The 18,451-nt window shown below is 39.3% G+C and overlaps 1 protein-coding gene across 1 annotated transcript in view; it reads right to left on the reverse strand.

Moving 5' to 3' along the window:
* The window catches only part of lrp2b (low density lipoprotein receptor-related protein 2b), a 46,942-nt gene that overhangs the window by 7,241 nt on the left and 21,250 nt on the right, over nt 1-18,451 (reverse strand). The window contains exons 33-66 of the mRNA XM_016270701.1: nt 17,539-17,682; nt 17,289-17,398; nt 16,959-17,193; nt 16,705-16,918; nt 16,132-16,368; nt 15,778-15,966; nt 12,110-13,030; nt 11,850-12,015; nt 11,118-11,276; nt 10,735-11,024; nt 10,017-10,220; nt 9,654-9,896; nt 9,051-9,176; nt 8,788-8,907; nt 8,577-8,708; nt 8,288-8,489; nt 7,881-8,176; nt 6,819-7,335; nt 6,571-6,723; nt 6,320-6,490; nt 5,727-5,950; nt 5,460-5,637; nt 5,176-5,372; nt 4,746-4,991; nt 4,539-4,667; nt 3,852-3,971; nt 3,655-3,771; nt 3,059-3,175; nt 2,822-2,959; nt 2,520-2,642; nt 878-1,006; nt 619-750; nt 304-429; nt 94-237 (exon numbers count right to left, since the gene is read on the reverse strand). Coding sequence (XP_016126187.1) covers nt 94-237; nt 304-429; nt 619-750; nt 878-1,006; nt 2,520-2,642; nt 2,822-2,959; nt 3,059-3,175; nt 3,655-3,771; nt 3,852-3,971; nt 4,539-4,667; nt 4,746-4,991; nt 5,176-5,372; nt 5,460-5,637; nt 5,727-5,950; nt 6,320-6,490; nt 6,571-6,723; nt 6,819-7,335; nt 7,881-8,176; nt 8,288-8,489; nt 8,577-8,708; nt 8,788-8,907; nt 9,051-9,176; nt 9,654-9,896; nt 10,017-10,220; nt 10,735-11,024; nt 11,118-11,276; nt 11,850-12,015; nt 12,110-13,030; nt 15,778-15,966; nt 16,132-16,368; nt 16,705-16,918; nt 16,959-17,193; nt 17,289-17,398; nt 17,539-17,682 — 6,949 coding nt within the window. The remainder of the gene's footprint in view (nt 1-93; nt 238-303; nt 430-618; nt 751-877; nt 1,007-2,519; nt 2,643-2,821; nt 2,960-3,058; nt 3,176-3,654; nt 3,772-3,851; nt 3,972-4,538; nt 4,668-4,745; nt 4,992-5,175; nt 5,373-5,459; nt 5,638-5,726; nt 5,951-6,319; nt 6,491-6,570; nt 6,724-6,818; nt 7,336-7,880; nt 8,177-8,287; nt 8,490-8,576; nt 8,709-8,787; nt 8,908-9,050; nt 9,177-9,653; nt 9,897-10,016; nt 10,221-10,734; nt 11,025-11,117; nt 11,277-11,849; nt 12,016-12,109; nt 13,031-15,777; nt 15,967-16,131; nt 16,369-16,704; nt 16,919-16,958; nt 17,194-17,288; nt 17,399-17,538; nt 17,683-18,451) is intronic.

Here is an 18,451-nt window from a genome sequence, read left to right on the forward strand (position 1 = left end):
GTTTTTTTCTTATTTGGAAATGGGCTTCCATAATACAGAATACAGGAGTAATTAAATGTTTGAGGGGCTGAGGCCCTAGAATTGAGTACATACTAAGTCCAGTGTTGTTGTGATCCCAATCGTAGTCCAGCGCCACAATGCGCTCCTCTTCCTGCAAAAAGTCATGATACTCCTCTGTCTGCAGGTTGTAGCGTCGGATGCGAATGTTCTCTGGCAGCAGGAGCAGTGGTCCAGGACCTAAGAAAGAAGAGCTTTAAGATGCTACACAGGCTCAGAAATGGTTCCTTACAATTTCTGTCCTACCTTCAGCCTCACACTGATTGCCTGTGCCCACTTTCCTGTAACCCAGGGCACAATCACAGTCATAGCTTCCTTTAGTGTTCTTGCAGGCCTGTGGGCACGTGCCATACTCTAAACACTCATCTATATCTGCAGGGTGCAAGAGACAGGAATGAAAAACAGCGTGGGATAAGGAAGATGTACCGGCATACACAGGTGAAACATTCTGTTTAAAGATTACAGATTCTGATGTTGAAAAAAAAATTAGACTAGCAGCAAAAGCTTCCTCCACTCTGAAGAGAAAGAGAAAGGTACTTTATATGTCTGTTTGGTGTCTACCATTGCAGCGGAAGGTGTTATCTGGATCCACAGCATAGCCAAGTTTACAAGAGCAGATGAAGCCTGTGCTGTTCAGGTTTGTACACTCGTGCTGACATAATTTCTCATCACAGTTGCGGTCGTGGCCAAAATCTGAAAAGAGTCACTCATCAATTACCTCACAGGCAAAATCTAAGGCAATTCTCACAATATTCGATTTTAACATAAGGATTACTACATACAGTATACTGATCATATTTGATAATATTTGCTGACTTACTGCAGCCCAGCTCATCTGTAAGGTCTCCACAGTTGTCGTTGTGGTCACACACGTAAGGCAGAGCCACACAGTGGCCATTAGTGCATTTAAACTCATTGGGCGTACAGGGGGCGAGAGTGGGTTCCTGACCTGATTTAAAAACACAATTCATATGGTCGTCATTAACGATAACAAAAGTATATATTACACTAGATACATAATACAGTATGCAACCACACTGCGATTTAATCAGTATTGCTTTCTTAATCAGTATTTTTGTTGTTTTTTTCAGTATATTTACTTAACATAAAAAACAAACTACAACTACTTAAAATGATAAAACTTTATTTTAATTTGACTTACCTTATTGCCAAATTGACTTTTATTTGTGTTTTAAACACTAATCTCACAAACGTTATCGAGGTTCAAAAGTTTGGGGTCAGTAATATATTTGTTTTTTGAAAAAAAAATAATAATAAAAATAAAAAGTGCCAGTAAAAGACATTTATAATGTTACAAAAAAATCTATTTCAAATCAATTCTCTTCTTTTGAACTTTCTATTTTAACAAAGAATTCTGAAAAATAATACACTTAATTTTTTTTGTGCTAAGCAGCCAACAAGTATTCAGCATCAAGGGAAATCAGAATACAACTCGTGTTTAGACAAAGGGTTGCATTTTATATAAAAATATAAGATTTTTTAAAAATTATTTTCTTCAAATATGATACTTTTTAATATTTTCTAATATATTTTTATTAGGGCTGGTAAGCGATTACATTTTTAAAATCTAATTAATTACATGATGTGGTGATTAATTAATCGGATTAATCACGAATTAATCGCAATTCAAATTTGGCTGAGAAATTACTCCCAAAAGATAATTTAAAGTTATTGTTTTGTAAGGCATCAAACAGACATGATAAAAAGTAGCTTCAGCAAGAAATATTTTGTTTGATTCGACATAAAATTTATTACATATACTCTTTAGGACCATGAGGGTGAGTAAATGATGGCACAATTTTTATTTTTTGGTGGGTGAACTATACTTTTAATACTTTAATTATTATTTACTAATAATTATTATTACTACTACTATGGAAATATGAAATTATTCCTTTAATGAAATTATACTCTAAATAATAAACTATAACTGCCAGTAGGTAGTGGTAAATGTCTTAATGATTAAGTCATCGAGTCATTTATTCATTCATTTGATTAATTTGCACGCTGATACATTCAGGATTGAAGCAAATGGTTCTCTTTATGAATGGTCCATTGAGGCTTGTTCGACTTGATGCGGATCATCACCATCAGATCATATTTGTCATCCATCAACTGTATGAAATGTCAGATGACCCACGTAGGTCTGGGGTGGGGCAAGTGCCTTAAATGCGTTAATAATTTGAACGCGTTTTTTTCCCCACCGTAATTAATTAATCTAATTAACGCGTTAAATTACCAGCCCTAATTTTTATATAACATATAAAATAAGGATTATGTCTAAAATAAATAATATACTCTTTTAACTGCAGCCTTGGTGAGCTTAAGAGACTTAAAACATAAAAAAATCTTAGCAACCATAAGCTTTTGAAGTAGTGTATTATGGTAAATTTAGAGAGTTTGATTTTAGTTGTATAAAAAGATATGTGTGAATATCTTACAGTTGTCCTCCTTTTCGTCACTGCCATCCCCACAGTCGTCTTTTTGGTTGCACATGAGACCACTATAAATGCAGTAGCCACTGTCACAGCGGAATTTGGCTGGCATTTCACATGTAATGTTCCCTGATCACAGAACAATTTTGACACTGTTAACAATTTCTTGCTGAAAAGACCAGCTTAAGCCAACATGAATTTCCAGGTTTAGGTTTAGACTTATCACACCTTAAAGAGACATGTATTATAATTGTAATGGTTAAAATTATCTACAAAAATAATAATTTCATTTTCTTATAATGTCTTACAGCAGAGGCTGAGTTGCTCATCTGAGCGATCTCCACAGTCGTTGAAGCCATCACATACCCACTGCTGGTTCACACATAGCTTGTTGTTACACTGGAACTGGTTTGACGGACACCAGCGTCCTCCAGGATAGCGAGTTGCTGTTTGGAAAACAAAAGGTACAGAATAATATCAAGATTTTCAGTACAAGCAATAAGAAGATTTTAAACGTCCATATATTTCAAGCCCAGCACACTTACGGCAGGTGGACTCATCAGAGTAGTCCAGGCAGTCGGCAAAACCATCGCATTTAAGAGCTTCTGGGATGCAGTGTCCAGATGTACACTGGAATGTTCCAGGACGACAGGTCCGCAGCTCTGCACACAAAATAAAATACTTGGTCAATCCAAAAATAATCTAAAAAAGGAGAATCCATGTACTGTATTTTGGCATTTTTAATGCTTAATCTGTATACATGTAGAATTTTGTAAACAGTAGCATATAGTATTTGTTGCCATATGTCATGTATTTCTGAGTGAAACACTATATTCTAATAAATAAATAAATAAAAATAAAAAAATGTCAGGAGTGACTTGATGTCTATTAACATGTGCATGCATTTAATGGACACTTTATTCTAGAGTGACTTACAAAAGAAGAGAAAAAGCAAGTTGTCAAAGATTCAACAATATTTGTAATACACAATGTCAGGTTTATTAGACAACTAGATTAGTAAGAAAGCTAAGAGAACAGTAGAAATGCATTGCTTATTCAGTGACCTGTGCTGGTGGGAATTTGAAAAGAAGGAAAGAGTTAAAAGAGTGAATGGGTTTCATTCATGTTGACTTTAACTTACCACAGTCTCGCTCATCAGAATTGTCCCCACAATCATTGTCATGGTCACAAACCCAAGATCCTGGAATGCACTGCTGGTTGTCACAGCGATACTCGCTCTCAGAGCAAGGTCTTGGTTCTGTGAGCACATACATGAAAACTCTGAGCTCCATACAGTACATGCCTAAGAGGTAATGGATGGCTCAACGCGTTACTTACCACAGTTTCTCTCATCAGATCCATCCCCACAGTCATTGTTCCCATCACAGCGCCAGCGAATGGGTACACATCGGTGATTATCACAGCGGAAATCTCCCAGAGGGTCACAGGTCAGCTCATCTGCATGCAGCAAAATGGGGAGGTTGATTTTTATTTATTTTATAAATGTTCAAAGTAAATTAAAATATAATCCCTTTTATATAATCCATCAAAAGGGATGTATGTTTATTGTTGAATAATGACAAAGGAGGCTCTAATATTAGCTGGCTTGTTACATTTTAAATCTAATATTTAAGATCTTATGCAAACAAAACACTTACAAAACTATTTTTTTATTATTTTTTTTAAATAGATGAGTTAGTGAAGATAGTAAAAAGCTGCCAAAGAGTGTCCTGCATGAAGAGAACTCATTGAAAACGGTTTAAAATCATCCCAAGATGCACCTCATGTTGGTTAGTGTGCAGAGCTGGAATCTAGACAAAGAAGAGTGACTTTGAAGAAGCTAAAATATGGACATTAGTAATAATATAGAATGAGCAGGTGCATCCAAACGTGTGATTGGCATTATAGACCATATTTGCCTTTATGCTGCCTTTGTTCTGTTACTGGAGAACTGTTTTGTCTTGAAACTTTTTTGTTTCTGTTGTGTCAACCTGTGAATATTTTAAATCATTATATGGGACTTACGGCAGCTCTGCTCATCACTGTTGTCTAGACAGTCATTGGTGCCATCACACACAGCCCACAGAGGTATACAACGATAGTTTGTATCACAGGAGAACTCAGTGTCTGCATCACACTTATGATCAGGACCCACTACGAAAAAGACAAATATCAAAGGTCTCCAAGCTGTTAATGAATGACCCATTTTCCCCAAAGGGACATGACACTCACTGCACTCATCATATGGCTCATCTGATTGGTCTCCGCAGTCGTTCTGTGCGTCACACACATAGCTTGATGGTATGCAGAGTCCGTTTTTGCATTGAAACTGTCCAGGTTTGCAGGTTTTCTCAGCACAGCTGTCAGCTTCCTCATCGCTGCCATCCACACAGTCCTGTATGCCATCGCAGTGCCAAGATATTGGGATACAGTGCTTATTTTTACACTGGAACTGGTTCTCAGAGCAACGGTGGTCACCTGGATACAAATGCCACGTAACTATTAATTAAATAAATTAGCAGCAGGACCCAAACTATGCAGTTCAGTTACCGGATTCAATAATTAACACAACCAAAAACAGTTCTGTTGATACTAACTGAAGTAAACTTTTTCAAATGTTCTTGTTACTGTCATTATAACAATGCATAAAAGTGTTGCATACTGCAGAGTGCAGCATCTTCATCAGATCCATCTGGGCAATCATTATGGCCATCACACAGGAAAAACGGGTAGGTGCAGTTCCCATCCTGGCACTGGAAGCGTCCAATTGGGCAGTAACGTGGAGAACATGTCTGAGGCTCATCGGAGCCGTCCCCACAGTCTGATTGACCATCACACTTCCACCATATGGGAATGCACCTGGAGACAAAAGACAAACAGAGAAGAAAAGTAAGAGTGGAAGAGCTCAAGATCATTAAATTATCATTAGAGAATGGATTCACTTACTTCTCATTGTCTCCACAGCGGAACTGAGTGCTGGAGCAGTCGGCCACACACTGTATCTTAAAGCCAACTGCCAGACCAATGAAGTGATCTGGACACTCACATCTGGCCGTCGTCCCACTGGGGCCAATCAGACACAGGTGACTACAGGTCAGGTGATGGTCATTGCAGGGATTGTCACCTAGGAAAATGTTAATAAAACATTCAAACAAGGATCATACAAGTTAACAAGTACAAGTTAATGGTGAAATGAATGATATATAGTCTTACTGCGTGGCTGTTTGTAAGGGTGGTAAATGTGGATGTCATTAGGGCGGTGTGTGTTGTTTCCCATTACAACACGGTTAGCACCAGTGTATTTGTGGGCTCTCTCTATGGTGTGGGTGTTCCAATCGGTCCAGTACACCAAATCCTCAAACAGGGTCAGTGCGAAAGCATGGGGCATGGAGCCTGTTATAGCCCTATGTCTGTTTTGTCCATCCATATCAGCATAACTGTTGGAAAATGGACATTATAAGTATAGATTATATAGGTACATGGTGAATCGGTACCATATACAAATGTATATATAAAATCACAGCTGTGCTTATAAACCAGATATTTGAGGTTTAAACCACTACATTCTCTTAAAACTACATTATTTTTCACTACAACACTACTATTTATAAAATTAAAAGTGAGTTTGCTCCTCCATCATTGATGATGGCTGTGAGAAATGCTGCCACCAGAGTGATGCAAATGGTGAAATGGTTCCCATGCTGATTCATAATATTCATAATACTGTATGTGTTACATAAAGCAGGCCTGTCTGTTACTGTCTGAAGAACAGATTTGGTTTGGATACAGTACAGGACACAACTTACTCAAGGAAATTGAGGTGAGCGTCAGCAAAAAAGATCTTGTTGTTGGTGTAGTCGATGGTCAGGGCATGAGGCCACACTAGCTTGGTAGTGATGATAGCTGATGTGTAGGTTCCGTCCATTCCAGCCCTGCCAATGAAAGCCGTCCGCCCCCAATCTGTCCAGTATAGCCATCTGACCGGAAATGGGAAAGGGAAAGTTTGCACACATGGTTCAACTGAACAAATAAAATAAATGTGTTATCTTTAGCTCACCCATATTTAGGGTTAACAGCAACAGCCCGCGGATTGGTGAAGCAGTATGTAGAGTTGGCATCAACACAACCTTTCAGGAGTTTTTTCCGGTAACGTCCATCAAGTTCAGAGACATGAATGGCTTCCATAATCACATCTGCCCAGTATAGCTTTCTGCAAGGAAAACCCCACCCATAGATTAACTCTGCCCATTTGTTTTTATAACATCCTTTAAGTGAATAAGTGAATCAAGTCTCTCATTAACCTACCGGCCCACCCAGTCCACAGCCAGGCCTTCTGCTCCATCCAGGTCACTCTTCAATATGACCTCCCTTCCTGTCCCGTCTAAATACATCCTCTCAATGCGCTGTGTGCCAATATCCACCCAGTATAAACGCTTCTCAGTAGTATCAAAGTCCAGAGCAACAACGTTCGATAGTCCCTGCAGCACCACCGATGAAGATGATCCATCAGCGGTCAGGTTACGGATATAGTAACGGTTGCTGTAGAGGAGGTACGGTGCGATCCCACTGTTCTGCCGGCAGGTGCGTCCATCAGGCTCCCGTAGGTATCCCGGTGCACACTTGCAATAGAAGGAACCCACAGCATTCTCGCACACCTGACTGCACACTCCCGGCTCCTCTTTGCATTCGTCTATATCCTCACAGGCCTTGCCATCTGGCATGAGTTTGTAGCCATCCCTGCAGGAGCAGTAGTAACCCGTCTGGGTGTCTACGCAGTTCTGAGCACACTGGTGAATGGCTGGGTTACTGCACTCATTTATGCCTGTGGAGGGACATAAAGGCACATCATTACCTAATTTGTCCAGTTCATTAGCTCCATTGTAATTATAAATGTGCTATTTATGAAATAATTTTAATTAATTATTTATTTATTTGTATATGTGTCTGCTGTAATGACAGTATGACCTGAATTGGAAATGCATGCAGATAGAATTGTATGTGTGTGGGGCCTAATTCATCAGTGTGTCAAAACTAAAAAGTCGATTTTTAGATGTAACACTAGTCCATTTCCATACCACAAATATGCCTTGTATAATTCATAAATTCATTGCTCGTTTCATAGTAGGCTTTTCATTTCTCGTAGTCATATTGGCTTTACAGTCTCACCCTTGTAATTTTCACCACATTTTAATAAAATGTTGCTTTACCCTTGTGAGTGTTGGATAATCAGTAAACACACAATTTATATAATAAATAGAATTCATCATTAATTTTGAAGTCCTTATTCTTGCCTTGCCAAATATTGTATTTGTTATTTTGGGCACATTCCAAAAGTGAGCCTTTTTCTAAATATGACTGGTGTCTTACCACAGCCCTTCTCATCACTGTTGTCAGAGCAGTCCCTTTGATGGTCGCAGACCTTGTGGATGTCAATGCACTCCCCAGAATTGCACATGAATTCTCCAGGTACACAGGTGGGTTCTGGACTCCTGCACAAGCCCTCGAGTTCATCAGTGCCATCCTGACAGTCTATATAACCATCACATACATACGTCGATGGAATACACACTCCATTCTGACAGGTGAACTCTTGACTGGAGCAGGTGCGGTACACGCAGCCGATCTCATCACTGCTGTCCCCACAGTCATTCACACGGTCACAGCTGAGGAGGAGATTTAGATGCACAATACAGATTTTATAAAGATTTTGAGAAGCATTTGATTTGATTTGATATGTTGTTTGCGTGAGATATGACTGGAGAGGAAGAACTCACTGGAAGGGCACCAGAATGCAGCGACCATTGGCACAAGCAAACTCATTCATGTGGCAGGTACGGTTGGGGCAGTTGTGCAGCTCATCTGCGGCATCTGTGCAATCCTTCTCACCATCGCACACATAACTCCAAGGAATACAGCGTGGAGAGCCTGGGTACCAAGTGGGGCACGTGAAATCACTGGGGTTACAAGTCCTTGATCCTGAAATACAAAATAATAGTCAGACTAGAACTAATATGCATTGATTTGCTGGTTTCTACCATCTTGAAAATGGATGATTGGCCTCACCGCACTGCAGTTCCTGGGCCTCGTCACTGTTGTCTCCACAGTCGTTGTTGCCATCACATACCCACATTGCCAAAATGCAGTGTCCATTCGCACAGCTAAACTGCTGAGGGTTACAAGTACGAACCTGATCCTCTGTGGAAAGAAACAAAGAGAGTATTAGATAGTGATTCCAGGATCTACTTCACAGACAGGTGAGGGATTTGACATGTACCGCAGGTGGGTGGCTCATCTGTGCCGTCCAAACAATCTGGGATGCGATCACACACCCATAACTGGGGAATACACTTCCCGTTATCACAGCGGAACTCATCTGCCGAGCAAGTCCGGCTAGCTGTTAACAACAAGCAGTACAGGACATGAATTTAAGGACATGCATGAGTATTTTTTTTTCATATATTCACTCAAAATCAAAATGTCAATCATCATGAAGGACATCTGCAGGCAATAGCTAAAAGCTGTGACCCTGAAACTTACCACAGAAGAGTGGATTTTCATCACTGTTGTCCCCACAGTTGTTAAAGCCATCACACAGGCTACTTGAAGAAATGCAGATGTTGGTGGTGTCACATTTTACTAAGCCGGGTGCACAGGTTCTGTCCGCTAATAAATCAAATAAATGTTTTTTCTCTGTTACAAGAAATTATACATTTAACCTTTATTACACCAGCTAAAGAGAATCTTGTTCAGAGCTTCTTTTAGATAAAATGGGAACAAAGGGACAAAATTCCATGCAGTTGTGGATGTTGATGTTAATCACACAGTGTTATTGATAACTAAACCTAAAACTATTGATTAATTAAAATTAAGCTAAAATAAAATAACTATTAGGTAAAACAAAACTTAACCTTAAAAAAAAAAACTTTAGATATGTTGTATTGGCAACTAAACGAAATAAAATGTGTCTAGGTTAAAGTACTCAATTTAAAATTAAAATAAAAATGCTATATAAAAATAGTACAAAAAAAAGGAAAAGACAAAAGCACATACAATTACTACAACTACAAATTAAAACTGAAAACCTAATTAAAAAATATTAAGAAATACTGTAATATTATTTAAATAAAATACTGCACTCACGACAGTTAACTTCATCCGTGGTGCCGTTGTCTCGGCAGTCATTGAATCCATCACACACAAAAGCTGCACTGATGCAGCGCCCGTTAGCACAGGTAAACTCTGTGGTAGGGTTACAGGTTGGGAAGGGACAGCCATGCTCGTCGCTGTTATCTCCACAGTCGTTTGTGTAGTCACACACATAGTACAGAGGCACACAGCCTCCGTTATCACAGGTGAATTCCGTGGGTGAGCAGGTGTGGAAAGCTGTAGAAGGCACATTAATGTTTGCATTTTTTTTAATTTAGGTATAAAAAAATGGTACAAAAATAAATTAAAACATTTTTTGCAAACAATTTAAATTAAACAATTGGTAAGGTTACTTACCACACACTCTCTCGAGCTCATCTGAGCCATCTATGCAGTCCCTGTAGCCATCACATTTCCAGCGCTGGGCAAAACAGCTTCCATCTAGACAGGTGAATTGATCTGCATGGCACCGCTGCCCATTGTCAAGGATGCAGTCTTTCCCATCGTTGGCCAGATACCAGTTACCAGTGCTGGGACACTGACACTCTGGACCAGTTGGACCTGGGATAAAGTGACAGATGAAAGACATGAGAGATGTAATCTTCCCAAAAGAGAAAAAACTAATCAGTCAACTTGGAATTTGCATACAGTGGGGTCCAACAGTCTAAGAGCAAGTAAAAATGTTTCCATTTTGCATTTTTTAACAAAGTATATATTTATATCATACATTTTATGATCAGCATTGAAATTTGACTGAAGAACTTAAAAATATAAAAATTTCTTAATTTTGCTTTAATTAAAGTAACACTCAAACTGCATGAACTCCATGCATGTGTAAAACCAGGTGATCTTATTCTCCAGCATGACTTGAGAATGGTCAAAAGCGCTTTAGTGGAAAAAGATCTGACTGTATGTACAAATAGTCAAAATATCAATTACATAAATGATTAATGATGTAGTGTAGAATCAGTTATATTATTTCTTTGTTTAAAAATTTTAAGTCTCAGGCTTTTGGCGTTCACTGCATATATATTCAACTTTTCCTTTAAAGTCAAATAAGTGCATTTAGATCAACCTGGGACACAAACATGGCTGCAGCCTCCATTGAACAGCTGGCAGGGACTCGAGCAGCTCTCCTGCCTGCTGGCAGAGAAGACGTGGATGTCATTGGGTCTGTATTGGAGATCGGTGGCCATTATAGTCAGACCAGAACCGTCGTCCTTGTTGGCGCGGTACACGAGCCGTGTGTTCCATTCAGTCCAGTAGATATCCTGCTGGAACACTGTCACAGAAAATGGGTACTGTGTCTGACTAAGAATGATCTCCCTGTTCTCTCCAGTCAAAGAGGCACGCTCAATCTTATCCCTGTGACAAAGACAGTGAAACATTATTTTTACTGCAAATAACAAATATTCAACAAACAAAACTGATGTAAAAATGAGGTCAGTATAAACTCACAGTGTTGCATCAGCCCAATACAGCAGTCGTTCCTCATAATCCAAAGACAGAGCATTAGGCTGAGAGAGGCTTGTGTTTACAATTGGGATCCGGAAGTTTCCACCAAGTGTGGCTCGTTCAATTTTAGCAGGGGAACCCCAGTCAGTCCAGTACAGGTATCTGAGCAAGCAAAATCAGTTTTCAGATTGTAATTCTTCTAAATATATTAACCTAATTTGAACTATTTTAACCCAGGCATTTTTAAAGCCCTGGAAGCATCACACTTGTAATTCTGTAAGGGGGTTAACACTGCATTGTGATACCAAAAGTATTCAATTATAGTGCGGAGAGATGCAGTGTTTGAATGTAACGGCCAGCTGTTTAGCAACAAACAACTAATCACAAACTGAACATCACAGAATCTTTCACGTTGTGTGCAATTTATATATTTCATCTCAGTGTTAGAGGGAAAAAACAAAATGTCAAACAGTGACAGAAAATTAGTTATTCTTTTATTCTGGCTGTTATGGTCCGAAAAGTTAAATCAGGACAAACTGGATGGTTCAGTCAGAAAAACAAATCACTATCACTAACTTTGCAATTGGATAATCACACAAAGCCATATTGTGGTTTCAATTTATCTTCGAATAATCATGCAGCTCTAATGAACAGAGTGAAATATGGAAAAAAAGATAACCCATATTCTGTTAACCCAGGGTTTAGTTGAGAATTTTAAGAGTGAACATTTCTTACCCATAGCAGGGATCCACCACAATGGCTCTGGGGCGGTCACCATGTGCAATGAAGGAACGGTTTTGGCCATCTATTCCCATAGACTGCACACTCCTATTGTAATAATCTGTGAAATAAAGACGCTTGTGGATCCAATCATAGGCCAGACCTTCAGGATCATCCAGATCTAACAGATGAAAAGAAAGCAGAGAACATTTTAACATTGTTACTGGATAGTTTCGGCTTACTCATTCTGATAATATTAAAGCTTTAGACTCTACCACTGGCTACGGTGATCGGTGGGCTAGTGCTGCTGGTGGTTAGAATGTATCCTATTTTACTCCTGCCTAAACCCACATACTGGGTAAAGAACACTCTCTTGTCCTGGAAGTCAAACTCTGTGGCTAAAACACCATAGCCCAGGGTAAAGGTGGGAAATGGGGTGCTGTGGTCTTCTGGGTCCAGTCTCAGGCTGTTCACGGTGTAATCCGTGGTGAAGATCAGGTACTCATCCAGGCCAAAGCCACATGAGACTCCATTGCTGAGCAGAGAACCATGGGCACAGGCACATTTGGGCTGTTGCTGCTCGGGCATTGCAAAACAAAATTGTTGACAGCGCCCGTTGTCCTCTTGGCATGGGTTAAAACCCACCAGGTTGGCAGAAGTGGGCTGACCATGGGAGTCGAACACTCCAATGTCTGTCAGATCCTCTATACCATCTCGGATCACCTCTGGCGTGTCTGTATTACCAGGACTCTTGCTGGCCTGGAACAGTTTGCCCAGTTTGCGATCCACCCACAGCATGTACTCGCCAAAGATAGCGACACTGTATGGCGCGGGGTAGCGACTTCCGTAGCGTACAATCTGCCGCTGAGAACCATCGAATGCCATGCGGGAAATCATATCCAGTGTGTCATCAACCCAGTACAATAAGTCATTGGTGTAATCGACTGTTAACCCTCGGGGGGATGACAGGCTCTCAGAGGCAAGAACTGTCCGATTGGTACCATCCAAAAGAGCGCTCTCAATCTTGGGTGACTGACCAGCATCAGTCCAGAAGAGGAGACGCAATTTAGGGCTGACGGCAAGATCTAGGGGACGATCCACTGAACTCTTCAGCAGGATAAGTTGAACGCTTGTGTTCAGACGTAACACCTCAAGGTATGTTTGAGAGGTATATGCATTAGTGAAGTACAAGTTTCCTGACATAAAAAAAGAAAAGAATCAGCCTGATATATAAACACATACACCCAACTCTTACAGTATACATGGTGTCACTTTCACATTTATTTACCTGCGATCCAATCTACTGCCAAGCCCTGAATCCTTCCAGTGCCTAACTGGCTGATGACAGTAGAATAGCGTGAGCCATCTGTCTTTGTCCTGTAAATGCCTCTGTAGGATGAGTAGGTGCTGTTATTAATCCAGTACAGGAATCCAGAGGCGATGTGCATGTCCAGCTTGCTGAGAACTGAGTAAGTATCTACAGAATAAAAGCATTTTATGTTTTTTTAGTACAAAACGCTACATCACATGATAAAATTTATAATTTTTTTAAATGTAATAATTTGAAAAATATTAAATTGAATTAATTTACTACTTCTCTAACAGAGATCAAACTGTTTAGCATACTGCAATCAATACGTACGTGCTCCAACAGGAACCATGGCCTCAGAGTGGTCAGAGCTGTTGATGTGGAATCCTCTAATAAATTTGGAAGAGGACACTATAGCATAAGAGTCATACTGTTCACAGTGAGACCCATCCTGAGATGGGATAAAACCTGTGGTGCAGGCGCATGTCTTTTGTCCATCAGGTTTTGGCAGACACAGGTGGGGGCAGCCTCCATTGTCCGAACTGCAAGCATTGGTAGTGCCAGCAGAGTCTGGTTTTAAAGAATTAATGGTAAACAGAACATAGTGAATGATTTTTAACAAAAGTTAAAATCCAGAAGATTACACTTTCGGCTTGTCTTAAATTGTGCCTGTTAAAATGTATTAGTAAGATTACTTACTAATATTTCCGAATGGTCAGTTTTGGCATGTAGATTTATTTTGTAATGACCGCTAAACTGAATATTTAGCCACTGACAACATACCAGTGCTTCTATCTTGTATCACCACTTTTCAACAAGTTAGCAGAGTTCATAGGTGACATCTTGCAACTCCTGTAAAATGATAATTTATTTAAAGTAAAGTGCAAACTGTAATGCTTCACTTACTGTCTCTGGCATGCACTTTCAGTGCCCGCACCCCTGCCATGCCACTCCTCATCACCACCATGTCTGCGCCTGTGTTCTTGTCCACTCTCTCAATTACCTCATAGTCAAGGTCAGTGTAGTAAAGGTAGTTTTGGTACACAGTGATGCCCCAGGGGTGAGACAGGCCACTCACGATGGTCACCCTGCTTGCACCATCCATCGTTCCACATTCAATCTGCCGATCACAGAGAAGTTAAAAGCCAGGAAAGTAGAACAAGTGCATAATTACTTATTTCCACATGAGGATTTATGAACAAGTGTATGTTTCTCACCATCCCAGTTTGAGGGACACCCCAGTAGATTTTCCTGGCCTCTATGTCTGCAGCGATGAACTCAACATTGCCCAGTTTGCCAGTGTAGAGGTTTCTGAGGTTTCCACCATCCATGTCTGCACTTGCCACCTTTGGTGGAACTCCACTATCTGAACCTCTGTCTGTCCAGAACAGTGTCCTGCATGGTGAGAGGATGTCGACAGTACATTAATAACTAACACTTGATAACAAATTAGTGTAGGACAAATGTATACTAGTCACAAAATTGTATACCCTCTAGCTGGATCAAGAGCTATTCCTATTGGCTCTCCAGCTCCCTCTGGTTTCCCTGTGTTTGTGATGATTGTCTTCCTGTAATGTTGAGATCCATCAACCCTAATGACCTTTTGGGGGGAGACAAGCGAAAATAAAAATAAAATAACAATAAATAAACAAATAATTAGAAATAACTTAATTCAATAATATATCTGATGATATATAATATATGATAAAGTCTGTTAATGTGTGAAGAAATGTTGTTCACCTCAATGGCCTTAACAGTGGGATTAGTGTAGTACATGATCCGTGTTATCCAATCAAAAGCAAGACCAGAGGGGGAACCAATAATAGCAGCTGGTGCAAACTGAGTTCGATTGGACCCATCTGTCTTACTTCTATAAATTGAGCCCTGGGGGGGATCAACAATATTTTCATGATACAGTACTATTTGGTTCAATTTTATTGTTTTTCTTTTTTTCTTTTTATAAAGATTTCATTTTTCATTTTTCATTTTCACAATCTTTCAGTATTATTTTGCTTTACTAATTTGAATCAGAATCAGAATGAGCTTTATTGGCCAAGTGTGCCCAAACACACAAGGCATTTGTTGTGGTTTCCAGGAGATCTGGGTACATACATACATGCATACATATATAACACAAGAAAATAGAAAGAATGTGAAAGCTAAATATTTTGTAATAGTTAAAAATACTGTAAATTTATGAGAATCAATCCGTGTATCATTCGATCATTCGTTTTTTTATTTAATATTGAAAGTAGAAAAATTAGAAAACGCCTCCTTTTTCGTATTTTCGTTTTTTTCCAAAACACGAAAAAACATAATTCAGCTTAAATTTTCGTTTTTCGTTCTTGGGTGGAAAAATGAATAAACAGCTTGAATATTTGATTTCTACACGTGGACGGGAATTAAACACCCCTTTCTGCTGATTGGTCAGCCGAAGATCAAACCGTGCCTTCGCAGTATCACGCAGCAGAATAATAGTCCTGGGCTGCTGCAGTTGTATGGATTCTTAATGTATTTATTGCAACTACATTTAGTAAGTTTCCTGACATAAAAAAAGAAAAGAATCAGCCTGATATATAAACACATACACCCAACTCTTACAGTATACATGGTGTCACTTTCACATTTATTTACCTGCGATCCAATCTACTGCCAAGCCCTGAATCCTTCCAGTGCCTAACTGGCTGATGACAGTAGAATAGCGTGAGCCATCTGTCTTTGTCCTGTAAATGCCTCTGTAGGATGAGTAGGTGCTGTTATTAATCCAGTACAGGAATCCAGAGGCGATGTGCATGTCCAGCTTGCTGAGAACTGAGTAAGTATCTACAGAATAAAAGCATTTTATGTTTTTTTAGTACAAAACGCTACATCACATGATAAAATTTATAATTTTTTTAAATGTAATAATTTGAAAAATATTAAATTGAATTAATTTACTACTTCTCTAACAGAGATCAAACTGTTTAGCATACTGCAATCAATACGTACGTGCTCCAACAGGAACCATGGCCTCAGAGTGGTCAGAGCTGTTGATGTGGAATCCTCTAATAAATTTGGAAGAGGACACTATAGCATAAGAGTCATACTGTTCACAGTGAGACCCATCCTGAGATGGGATAAAACCTGTGGTGCAGGCGCATGTCTTTTGTCCATCAGGTTTTGGCAGACACAGGTGGGGGCAGCCTCCATTGTCCGAACTGCAAGCATTGGTAGTGCCAGCAGAGTCTGGTTTTAAAGAATTAATGGTAAACAGAACATAGTGAATGATTTTTAACAAAAGTTAAAATCCAGAAGATTACACTTTCGGCTTGTCTTAAATTGTGCCTGTTAAAATGTATTAGTAAGATTACTTACTAATATTTCCGAATGGTCAGTTTTGGCATGTAGATTTATTTTGTAATGACCGCTAAACTGAATATTTAGCCACTGACAACATACCAGTGCTTCTATCTTGTATCACCACTTTTCAACAAGTTAGCAGAGTTCATAGGTGACATCTTGCAACTCCTGTAAAATGATAATTTATTTAAAGTAAAGTGCAAACTGTAATGCTTCACTTACTGTCTCTGGCATGCACTTTCAGTGCCCGCACCCCTGCCATGCCACTCCTCATCACCACCATGTCTGCGCCTGTGTTCTTGTCCACTCTCTCAATTACCTCATAGTCAAGGTCAGTGTAGTAAAGGTAGTTTTGGTACACAGTGATGCCCCAGGGGTGAGACAGGCCACTCACGATGGTCACCCTGCTTGCACCATCCATCGTTCCACATTCAATCTGCCGATCACAGAGAAGTTAAAAGCCAGGAAAGTAGAACAAGTGCATAATTACTTATTTCCACATGAGGATTTATGAACAAGTGTATGTTTCTCACCATCCCAGTTTGAGGGACACCCCAGTAGATTTTCCTGGCCTCTATGTCTGCAGCGATGAACTCAACATTGCCCAGTTTGCCAGTGTAGAGGTTTCTGAGGTTTCCACCATCCATGTCTGCACTTGCCACCTTTGGTGGAACTCCACTATCTGAACCTCTGTCTGTCCAGAACAGTGTCCTGCATGGTGAGAGGATGTCGACAGTACATTAATAACTAACACTTGATAACAAATTAGTGTAGGACAAATGTATACTAGTCACAAAATTGTATACCCTCTAGCTGGATCAAGAGCTATTCCTATTGGCTCTCCAGCTCCCTCTGGTTTCCCTGTGTTTGTGATGATTGTCTTCCTGTAATGTTGAGATCCATCAACCCTAATGACCTTTTGGGGGGAGACAAGCGAAAATAAAAATAAAATAACAATAAATAAACAAATAATTAGAAATAACTTAATTCAATAATATATCTGATGATATATAATATATGATAAAGTCTGTTAATGTGTGAAGAAATGTTGTTCACCTCAATGGCCTTAACAGTGGGATTAGTGTAGTACATGATCCGTGTTATCCAATCAAAAGCAAGACCAGAGGGGGAACCAATAATAGCAGCTGGTGCAAACTGAGTTCGATTGGACCCATCTGTCTTACTTCTATAAATTGAGCCCTGGGGGGGATCAACAATATTTTCATGATACAGTACTATTTGGTTCAATTTTATTGTTTTTCTTTTTTTCTTTTTATAAAGATTTCATTTTTCATTTTTCATTTTCACAATCTTTCAGTATTATTTTGCTTTACTAATTTGAATCAGAATCAGAATGAGCTTTATTGGCCAAGTGTGCCCAAACACACAAGGCATTTGTTGTGGTTTCCAGGAGATCTGGGTACATACATACATGCATACATATATAACACAAGAAAATAGAAAGAATGTGAAAGCTAAATATTTTGTAATAGTTAAAAATACTGTAAATTTATGAGAATCAATCCGTGTATCATTCGATCATTCGTTTTTTTATTTAATATTGAAAGTAGAAAAATTAGAAAACGCCTCCTTTTTCGTATTTTCGTTTTTTTCCAAAACACGAAAAAACATAATTCAGCTTAAATTTTCGTTTTTCGTTCTTGGGTGGAAAAATGAATAAACAGCTTGAATATTTGATTTCTACACGTGGACGGGAATTAAACACCCCTTTCTGCTGATTGGTCAGCCGAAGATCAAACCGTGCCTTCGCAGTATCACGCAGCAGAATAATAGTCCTGGGCTGCTGCAGTTGTATGGATTCTTAATGTATTTATTGCAACTACATTTAGTCTTTTTTCATCAAACAAACAGGCTAATGAATAGCTCGACACAACTCGTACCGGGGCAGAGTCTAGACAGGGCTTTCTTCTGTGTAGATATAAATTCTATTCTTTGCATCAGCTGGGCA

Source organism: Sinocyclocheilus grahami, unplaced genomic scaffold (assembly GCF_001515645.1).
Source record: "Sinocyclocheilus grahami isolate Dianchi unplaced genomic scaffold, SAMN03320097.WGS_v1.1 scaffold57.1, whole genome shotgun sequence".
NCBI lineage: Eukaryota > Metazoa > Chordata > Actinopteri > Cypriniformes > Cyprinidae > Sinocyclocheilus > Sinocyclocheilus grahami.